Consider the following 10,689-nt stretch of genomic DNA (forward strand, 5'->3'; position numbering starts at 1 on the left):
CTAATACTGGCCTCTATCCAATAAAGGCCTGGACCGCGATGTACTTGAGTGAAATAAAGGCCCGGGCCTATATTAGAGAATTTACGGTAATTGAGAAAAACAGGTTTTTAGTTTGAAAAGGTGGTTTATTTTGTCGATATATGGAGACCAATCACTGGTCCCCGTAGGTAAAAAAAAAAAAAAATTTTAAATCCTCTCTGATGTCTTAGGATAAGATTTAGGACTAAAGTCTGAATGGAAATTAGATTTGTGTTATGATTAGGTATAAACCCATAATTAAAGATGTCCAGATGCAACTTTTTCATTTCCGATATGATACCGGTATTGCAGCTTGACCAATAAGGATATTGATTCGATACGATATTAGCACGAATCATACCAGCTTTTATTACTTGTTTTATAATGAAGAATGTTAGAAAAGACTTGATGAAGTAATATTACAAAAATAAGGAACAAAGGTAATTAACCAAAATGTATCAAAATAACTGACCCATCTAAATTTAAGCAATGAGTAACAGAAACTTTAACAGAAGCAGAGTGTTTCCATCAAAATATTGGGGATTTTAAATGTCAGATGTTTTTTTTTTTTTGGGTAATAGCGGATCAATACCTGATATTAATACTAGATTGGGACATCCCTACCTGTAATGTTTAGGTTTAGTTTAAGGGTTATGGTTAGTAGAGATGGACCGATTCAGTTTGTTCTGATTTAATCCGATCTGATTTCAACTCATGAATGAACAGTATATCTTTCCATGTGATAGAAGGCCTGACATTAACACTGTAACAAAAAGATATAGTAGGACAGATATAAAAGTATTTTATATCATTCATTGACAAATAAGGAGCATAAAGAAATGAATAATGGTTCCATGTAAAGAGCACTGGGTAAAATCTCCGATATCAAATTACAGATATCACTAATTGGTCAATATTGGGGCCAAAATCTGATCGAGGTGTCGGATCAGTGATCGGTGCATCTCTGTTATGCTGTAGAAATAGGTTAGAAATGAATGGAAGTCAATGGAAAGTCACCACAAGGATACAGAAACATGGTTGTGTGTATGTAATTATATATTTACATTTTGCCATTTGCAATTTATTCAAAATGCAATAAAGTTTTTTTTTTTTTTTTATGTACTCTAAATGCTTGATTTTTTTATGTTCAATGTAAAAGAATTAACCTTATTCAACTGCAAAAAAGCTGCAGAATTAACTTGGTTGAGGAAGTAAATGGGAAATGCCTTATCGAAACTTATCGCAAAAAAATAATTACAATTTTCTCTTTAAATGTATGTTTTTCCTTCAGCTTTACTGACTGTTTTTGTTGTTCTGTCTCAGATGTCCAAAACGTTTAGGGCTTTAATGGTTCACAATTAGAAAAATCTGTCTAGGGGTATGAATAATTTTGTAAGGTACTGTTTGCTGTAAAAATGTTGTAGTGTTGATGTTACTTTAATGACGTCGTCAATGTCGATCTTTCCGTCTTTGTTGTCATCCAGGGATTCTGCAATCCTCTGCAGCTTGTCCTCTGGAATATTCTGGATCTGCCGCATGACGTTGATCAGCTCGTCGATGCTGATCAGGTTCTCCCTGAAGGCGTAGAAAAGACTGCATACAGGAAACAGTTACCGGCTTGGAGAGAGTGTAAAAGGTGGTGGAGATGTCCAAAACTCAACTAGCTTAGTTCATTAAGGTCTCCCAGATCACACCGATCCGACTGATTTATTAGCTTTGCTGATTAAGCAAGCAGATTTGGTCAGTAATTAAGTCCATGCTGAAATAAAATAGAAAACATGGTCTTTATGTTTTCCTTTAAGTCTGATTTGCTGCTTTAATTATTATTTTTTATAAGTTTCAAACATAGGTTGCAACGTTACATAAGAAACGATATGCAGAAGTTTTCATGCTTTTACACAAAGCATGAAATTTTACTGCTTGAAATCAAGCAGTAAAAGAATTTCGTTTTGATTCAACTAATTTAGTCAGCAGATCAATGCCGTTAAGCCATTTCCAAAACACAGCAACCTGTGGCAGAGCTCTGGTGTAGTTCTGAAATTAGGAACGGTATCAGATCGATCGTCTGCGAGATATTTCAGCCCATGAAAAACCACGATGCAGTGCCAGAGTCAGCCAGGCAGCCATGGTTTAACACAGCTCAGCTTACCTTGCAGCATCGCTATACTTAGTAAAGAATAATCTGCAAAATTTGAAATGAATCAGGACTGGATTTGGCATTTGATTGTAAATGTTTTCATGAATTAACTGATTTTTATCTTTTGTCATCTCCATTACGGATTTACAAAACAAAAAAAAAAGATAAAGGTGCATTTGAAATCTGGGTTCTGAACCGCTGGTGTAAATTCTGGCGACAGACACCCAAAGGGTCGCTCCACTCAAACAGATTTAAAATCCCTTCAGAGTCAGAAGAGATAACTGAAAAATATTCATATTTATCTTCTGTTTTTCTTTTCATAACTTATTAAAAAAAGGCACCTCTGAATCCATGCTTCACCCTAAATGTCAAATATAAACATTTTTAACAAGCGGTTGTAGATAAACATGAGAAAGGGCTCAAAAATAACCTAATAATCTTTTTTTCTTTAAAGAAGATTTATTCCCTTGCCCTAACTCAGGCATTGCGACTGCTTTAGGTCGAAACTTAAAAGATAGATCCTGTAAAATGCTAAAATATTACCGGCTAAAATCACTGAACAGAAAAAAAACAAAAAACAACAAACAGCTTAAGGTGGGGGTCTGAACGTCATTAATTTTCTAGATTTCTCATGGAGAATCTAATGATGAATTTGGATCAATATAAAAGGCTGAAATTTAAAAGTTGCCTTTGTAAACAAAAGTATCGAAACTAATTTTTGAACCGAGGTACAACAGCAGAGTTTAAAATCAGAGTCAAAATGTTGGGAATGTTCAGCAGTGAAGAATGTTTAGCAGCCTCCACCCAATAGTTGGGGTGGAAGATGGATTATTTGGTCCAGAGGTATTTTCTGAGGTAGATTTTTAGGATGGTACTCAGATTTAGGTCTGGGTTATGTTCTGGAAACAACAGAGAGAAGAATGGACCCAGAAAGCCACCATGGTTCACCCCAGACGTCAAAATGCACCTTATGTGGAGGATGATGATCAACAGAAATATGATACTGACCGAATCAAACTAAAAAAAATGATCAATTCAAATTAAAACTAATGTTTTATAAATCAACGGAAGTCTCCACCATTTTTTAACACTGATTTGATAATTCGGATCAGCTTTCAGATCTGGAGCTCTTACCCAACAGGCGGAGTGGCTCCGCTGTCCACCTGCCCATCCAGGATGACTTTGTCCTTCTCCAGCTCCAGAATGATTTTATCAATGCGACCGATCATGCGGGTGACTCTCTTAGACAAACGCTGGCTGGCCTTCGATTCCTCTAAGGCTTTCTCTTGTCCGCTCTTAGAAAACTCCTTTTTTATCTCCTCCAGATCCTGGAGGGGAAACATGCACACAAATGCATAACGACTGAACAATATCCCCTAGAATACAATATAGCAACGAATATATATGCAACTTATCTAATATTGAAAAATTGAACAAAGTTTAAAATGTTTCCTAAAGGCACCTCATTGTACTCCTGGACATCATCCTTCAGCTCCTCCAGTTCCTCTTTCTCCAGGGTAAGCAGTTTCTTCTGCTCCTTCAGTTTAGAGCAGGCGTCACTCAGAAGGTCAATCTCTTCTTTGGTTATCTCCTCATCCTTCAACATGAAGAAAGGATCAGAGATGATATTCTGCCTGGAAGATCTATTTCATAAAATGATGGCAGCCTGCTAGGGACATTATTTACAGCAAAAGTCACTATTATAAAAAAAAATCTCTGAGTGAAGAGAATAGCTTATTTTAAAGGTTTATTTTGGTGTGCTCATTCAGAGGTATTTAAGGTAGTTTAATATGATTGGTTGTGGAGGGGTTCAGCTGCTCCTCTTCTGTTTGCCTAACACTGATCAAGTTCAGACACATTTATATAAAGGTATTTATATCCTCTTCAAACACGCATGTCACATGACAATCAGAAAACTTTAAATGTTGTATTTCATGTGACGGATCAACATAAAGTAATACTTGTGATTGATTTTATTCGTCTATAAAATTTTTGTTGATAAAATTATAATTTTTCTAAGAAATAAACACCTAAAATGATTGTTTACTCCTCCCCCCTCTATTCTGATTCACATTAAGGAAATTCGTGAATAGAATCCAGCTAAGTCTCTGTGTAAATACAGATGTTACATAAAAGCTGCAGATGTTGTTGAATGGAAATTAGTCAAAGGGTTATCATTGCTGGAAAACCACAATTAAAATACAACATTAAACCTTTGACATATCAGTTGATAAAACGGTAACTATGTTAAACACGTCAGTGGAATATAATAGGCTGTAAGCAACATGTTGACCTCTTTTAACATCAAGATAGGTTCGGTTAAAATCAACGTCAGTAAGATAAGATATCAGGTTAGAAATTCTTTTGTGAAACCATATTGGCTTATTATAAAGGGTGAGGATGGGTTCCAAACCCTGAACAGTTGAGAACCACTGATTTAAAGTGACGTGCAGCTGTAATGCAGTGGTTTTATCTAACATGACAAAATATAAGGACAAAAAAACAAGATAACCAATAACACCGACAGGGAGAAAGTCTGTTAGGACTCAGGGTTACCGTTCACAACCAGTCAATACGTTTTCACAAGAGGGAAGGAAATCTACTGACAAAAGCTGGAAAATGAAAACATTCATCCAGTTACCGAACAGACGGACTGAAAGAGGGAAAGGAAAGGAAGGGGCGGCGCTACTAGATATAGGTCAAACAGAACAGCAAATAAAATTTAGCATTTCATAGAATTAAAAATTTACCAATAAAGCCAACTTTGACTTTATCCTACAAACAGGAAATTACATAAAGTCTAAAATTCAGACTTATCCATTTATTATCACCTGTTCTCCACCCTAAATTACTGGAACGAAATGCTAAAATGATTTGCATATTTTGATCAACCCAAAATGGAACAGGGTTCAGGAAAATAAAAATACTATGTCTGTCAGAGGAGCAATATTAGACCTAACCTGGAAACGCAGAATCATCTGCCACTGTTCACACTGTTAAACAAATCCAAACAGAAAGATCACAACAGATAAGTGTGAGAACAAAACAACCTTAACCATCCAATCCGGGGGCCGACAATAAAAACAGCTTTAAGTCTAGACTGATAAAGTTCTACTTCTCTGATACTACGAAAAAATGTCTTTATCAGATTCACATGAAAGTAAAGATGTGAGACTACAAACACTAAGCAACTACACTTTCCCAAAACTTAATCTACAAATTCGAATAAATATTTAATGATATTACCTTGTTCACCTCAATAACAGGAGCTGTATCCCTCAGCGTCTCCAGATGAGCTGATCTGTTAGCCTGAAATGATGCTGGCTCTGCGTCGCTGCGCTTCACCCCATTGGCTTCAAGCTCCACCTCATCCTCCTGCAGGATTTAATATGATTAAACCATCAAACATGAAAAACAGACCAGCAGAATAACATCTTGGAGAGGACACTGAGGTCATCATTGGGCTGCATTAATTGCATTAATGTCAATAACCCATAATAATATTGCCTGGATCTAATAGGCTGATTATTTAACAGCAAAAAAAACAACAAAAAAAATGGATCTAATATCACCGCAACTGTGTAGAAAAGTGAAACTCTTTTTGGACACTTTTTTTTGGATAGTGAGAGAGTCTGAATGAGTAAAGATGAGGCCTCAGAACCTGTACCAACTGACGGGCATAGTGGTAGCAGCATCATGCTATGGGGTTGTGATGGTACCTAATGGGCTGCTGCATATAAACCCAGAGATGGTCGAAACACAAATGGCTTTTTTAATAGAGACAAAGACCCGGAACGTGCAGCAACAATAGGTCCATAAGGGACAAATCAGGCTTCAGTTCTGGAAAACCCTGATTTTAGTTATACTGGGATAAAGGGATAAAACTCGAGTTTCACTGGGAAAATAGCCTAAACTTAGAGCTAAAGCATTCCGATGTCCCTATGAAGTTGAATTACATGTCCTTGCTTATAGTGCTAGTGATGCTTTGAAGACCAATCCTCAGAGTTGTCGGTGTACAGCGAGGCATTACAGCACAGAGGGGACTTACTGGCCGTTTCTCAACATCTGTACTTGTGTTCTCATGTGCTCGTGTACTCGAAAAAGGCCATGAGCCTCAGCCCTAGTGCTCTTCCAATTCACAAGAACAAGAAGACCAAGAACAGACAAAGTCCCCGGATGTTTTCGTTTTCCCTCCCTCTTTACAGAGTATGCATCAGTAGACTTGTCCATTCTTGAGATTGAAAGCTGTCCCAGCATGCACCGCGGCAGCAGCAGCTTCCAGGGGAGCGCTCACACAGCTCAGAGTATTAAGTTAAATGTTCTCTTCTGTTTTGCCATTGTTCTAGTGCGTTTTAAGATAATTTAAGGCGAGAATATTACACTTTTAAGCGTCACTATAAGGCCCATTTACTTATATAGTGCATAGTTTTTTTTAAGTTCAGATGTTGAGAGGACCGCCTCAACCAGCGGAGCTCTGAGGCTAACCGCAGCCCGTCTGCAGCAGCCCTCTCCTGGCATAGCTGTGTGTGAAGGACCGCTGGCTCTGATGCCAATTTTTGTGTTTTATTTTGTAAAATGTATATTTGATTTGTTTTTATCCGACTGTGTTAATTATTATTCCCCCACCNAAAATGTATATTTGATTTGTTTTTATCCGACTGTGTTAATTATTATTCCCCCACCCAAACAAAAAAGGTGAGAATTTCTTATTATCTAGAGACTATTATTAAAAGGAGGTGAAATGCAGCTCCAGACAAGCCAAGCGTGTGGTGACATCACAAGTATGCTTCTGTTCCAATTGGTCCATATTTATGCTGGATGCTCCTATTCTCACCAAGTCCATACTTTCCTGTGTTCTTCTCAAGAACATACTTGGCGAGGACACAAGTCTGTCCTCGGCCATTTAGTACAGGAGCTGCATCAGTGGCCACCTTCAGGCTGTCTGGTAGTTCTGCTTTACTGCCAGGAGATGGCGGCACATCTGTTTATCTCTGCTCATCACACCCAGTGCTGGGGTTCTATTTAGGCTCAAAAAAGACCTAAAGACTAACATGGCAGACACTTGGAGTACATAACCTCATTTTAACATAATCAATTGGATATTGGTGTTTTTGTTATAGGCGTAAAATAAGTCTCCTAAATAACTCAACCAGCTCTGCTAAAAAGACAAGTCAAATACACCATCTAGATTGAGCTGGAAAATGGGGGAAAATATATTTAAGATTTTCCAGTTTTTGTTTAATAATCATTTTACACTAAAACTTGACAGAAAGACACGAATAAGTCATATAAAGCCAGAAAGGAGCAAGTTATGGTTATGCTGAAAACAAACAGCACTGTAAAATTGAAAAGAAAACAACATTTATTAAATCTTATTTGAGCTTTCAAACCTTTTATAAAGGTGTTATAAATAACAAAAACACCTCACCCAAAATATTCGCCCATCCAATTCTTTCATCTGAAATGATTGAACCTTTTCTCAAATCAACATTATTATGTTAACGTTGAATAATAAAGAAAAAGTCACCCTAAAAAACATATTTAAAAAGGTGTTATGATGGGCTTTACCTTGGCTGCCTTCTCTGCAGCATCAGCCAGCCTCTCCATCTCCCGATCCTTGGTGTCTTGGAGTATCGCTGCCTCCTCCTGAAGCATCGTCTCCAGTTTGGTTTTGTTGTCCACTTTGGAGAGCTCCATTTCAGCCACCTTTAACTGAGCCTCTTTGGTCTAAAATTTAAATGTAGCCATTACCAAAAGTATGTAAATTCCTGATATACAGCTAACAAAGTCCTCTACAAACTGGATCCATCTCCTTTTTTACTAGGGTAGTCAACATACCACCATTTCAGGGAGAGTTTGCAGAGTAGTTTTGAGCTGATCAGCTGGAGAGAGAGTGTCTGGCAGGTACATGGCTCGAGACAGAAGCAGCAGAGATGTGGGAATCTGTTGGTTCAGATGTAGCTCCAACCACTGCAAACAAGCATCAGAAGATGACCTACACTGATTTCTTTGGAAGAAACCCTTTAAATGATCTAGATCAACCTGTTCTTTCAGTATTTAAAACTTCTTTGAGTAGAAACAGTAAAGCTGCTGATCTGAACAATTATTTTTATTTGTTTCTGTTACCTGGCTGAGCTGCTCCCTCAGTCGTTCCTCTGTGACTCCAAGAGATCTCATGCCTCTGACCCGACAGGCTGCCTGCACCTCATTCACACTCAGACTCTCTACTCCCTCTTCTGCTATCAGCTGGAGGGTTTGGAGAGATGGGTGTTAAAAGCATCGCCCCAAATCATTATGCAACAACAGATAATGCTGATATAGCTGAATGAAGCCCATACCTTGTCATCTGCACGGATGTTTCGGAGCTTCATGATGAGCTGAAAGCGGAGGAAGTTGTTGGTTCCGATGGACTGAAGCTCCAGGAGGCGACAGAGAGCCACCAGCTGAGGTCGGGTGAGGTTGTCGAGAGTGAGCTCATCCTCGAACAGTTTGGAGAATTTAATGATCTGTTCATTACTGGGACGTTCTCCAGAGTCTCGGATCTACAAGAAGAATGGAAGGAAACCATTTTGAATGGTGCAGGTAATGAGTACAGTCAGGTACCAGTAGGTCTGCTGGGTGTATGAATCTACCAACATTTAGTTCAAAATTTAAAGTTCAGGACTGAACTTTAAACATAAAGCCAGAGCTTCGATACGATATGTTTATAGTCTACTCAAAGGAAAAACTCCACTGCTAGTTCAAGCTTTTGATTGCCCTTCACAGGTTCTCTCCAAGGATTGCTCTGTTTTTAACTCCATTTATCATCCTATCAACGCCTCCCCAAACACCCCAACCAGAAAGCCTTTAGTAGCTTTTGGCTGACTTTTGTTCTGCATAAAGCAGTAGATTCTCTTTATCCTTCATTTAACACCAAAGCTGTGATAAAAGGCATTAAAAATGTAAGTACATGGCAAGTACTAAATTACTCAACATTACTGAAGTACAAGCAGCTCTTAGCATTGTTAATTTTCCATATGTTGATTTTGTAATTATAACATACTTAGGAGTGAAGTTATTCTGCTGGCTTTCCTTTTCTTTCATGATGGATAACACGGCTTTTCTGTCAACAACGTCCTCTCAACTTTGCATAATTTGTGTGAGGGATTGCTGCAGATTTCATGACACTGTGCAAACAATTGCCTATTACAGCTACTTGCTCCTCCTTTCAGACAGGAGGCGGTGCACACAACACCAGGCTCGGAAACCTATTATTTTCTATAGCTTGTGCCACACAGGAGTAGTTTGTCGTAGCACCAAGAAACAAGCAGGGATAGATGCACATATGGCCAACAGAAAGCGGGTCATCCAGTCATAAGCCAGAAAGATGAGGAAGCAAAATGAAGGAAAAGTTAGTGTTTGTCTAAGAATATGACCCAAGTTTGCGATTATGGTTGCTGTGGAAACGGGGCTCTTTTGCAATCTAGAAATTCTCAATCTGCCCTTTCCACCATGTTGGCTTGGGTTTCTTCCTCCCAGTCTTTTCTTCCTTGCTGCTTTAACTAACCATGCTAGTTAAAGCAGCAAATAAAAACACGCAGAGCCAATGTTTTCAGTAAAAACCTCATTCTGTATGAAAGGTCCACTAAACAGAACACTTTTAACCAATCTGTCTGTATCAGTTCTATTTAATTAACTCTGTATAACACTGTATAAAAGCCGTTCTATCTGCATTCCCAATCTTCAGGAGGAAACTGTATACTGGGTGGCTACTGAAGGCAAGATGCTAGCCTGGTATTTGATATAAACTCACCATATTGACCAATATATCTTACATTTACACACCACAGTGGTTTGTCACATAAAAAAACAACTAAAATATAAGTCTATGCTTAAAATCCCAAAGTGTAAACAAAAGTATATCAGTGTCTATGTTTCTAGAATCCTCTGTTTGTATTCAAACAGAGAATTTGTATTTGCGTCTGTGTACATGCACGAAAAGCTGCATGCTGCCTGATTCACAGTCTATGCTTCGTCTCAACCAGAAGCCATCTGGATCTGGACTCTGACCTTTTGGAAGAAGGTGGAGAACTCCTCGGTCACGTTGCCCTGAGCAGCCTTGTTCCTCAGTGCGATCTCTTCGATGGTGTCCTGTAAGAACTTGGCCATCTCCAGCTTCACTCTGAGCTCCTTCTTCAATCTTTCCTCCTAAAAGCACATCAAAAATGTTATGTTTTCCCTTTCCAGCAACGAAGACGACACTAAATAACTTGATTTTTTAATAAAGTGTTTAAAAAAAGCAACTGGCAGAATATCTGAACCTACATTGATATGATTCCATTAATAAGATCTTCTAAGTTAACCAATCAAATGTATTAAAGACCTGAGAAAAAAAATTATCAGCTTTTGTTACCTTCTTTGACTGCGTTTCAAAGGTAGAAGGCAGCATGTTGGGGAACAGCTTCAAAGCCACAGGAAGGAGGAACTCCATGAATGGGACGATGATGAAGACCAGGAAAGGCAGCAGTCTGAAGACATCTGCACATGTTCTGAGA

General features: G+C 38.3%; 1 protein-coding gene across 6 annotated transcripts in view; it reads right to left on the reverse strand.

Moving 5' to 3' along the window:
• The window catches only part of letm1 (leucine zipper-EF-hand containing transmembrane protein 1), a 15,204-nt gene extending 4,515 nt beyond the window's left edge, over positions 1-10,689 (reverse strand). Inside the window, exons 1-12 of one of the 6 annotated variants that reach the window (XM_015378500.1) lie at positions 10,548-10,689; positions 10,205-10,342; positions 8,494-8,697; positions 8,282-8,401; positions 7,994-8,125; positions 7,724-7,882; positions 5,402-5,530; positions 5,116-5,148; positions 3,618-3,752; positions 3,290-3,483; positions 2,168-2,200; positions 1,455-1,611 (exon numbers count right to left, since the gene is read on the reverse strand). In XM_015378500.1, coding sequence (XP_015233986.1) covers positions 1,455-1,611; positions 2,168-2,200; positions 3,290-3,483; positions 3,618-3,752; positions 5,116-5,148; positions 5,402-5,530; positions 7,724-7,882; positions 7,994-8,125; positions 8,282-8,401; positions 8,494-8,697; positions 10,205-10,342; positions 10,548-10,625 — 1,512 coding nt within the window. In that variant the 5' untranslated portion in view covers positions 10,626-10,689. The remainder of the gene's footprint in view (positions 1-1,454; positions 1,612-2,167; positions 2,201-3,289; positions 3,484-3,617; positions 3,753-5,115; positions 5,149-5,401; positions 5,531-7,723; positions 7,883-7,993; positions 8,126-8,281; positions 8,402-8,493; positions 8,698-10,204; positions 10,343-10,547) is intronic. The other 5 variants (XM_015378501.1, XM_015378503.1, XM_015378502.1 and 2 more) reach the window with 5 other exon arrangements.

The sequence above is a fragment of the Cyprinodon variegatus genome, unplaced genomic scaffold, assembly GCF_000732505.1.
Source record: "Cyprinodon variegatus isolate N-32 unplaced genomic scaffold, C_variegatus-1.0 Scaffold173, whole genome shotgun sequence".
Classification (NCBI taxonomy): domain Eukaryota; kingdom Metazoa; phylum Chordata; class Actinopteri; order Cyprinodontiformes; family Cyprinodontidae; genus Cyprinodon; species Cyprinodon variegatus.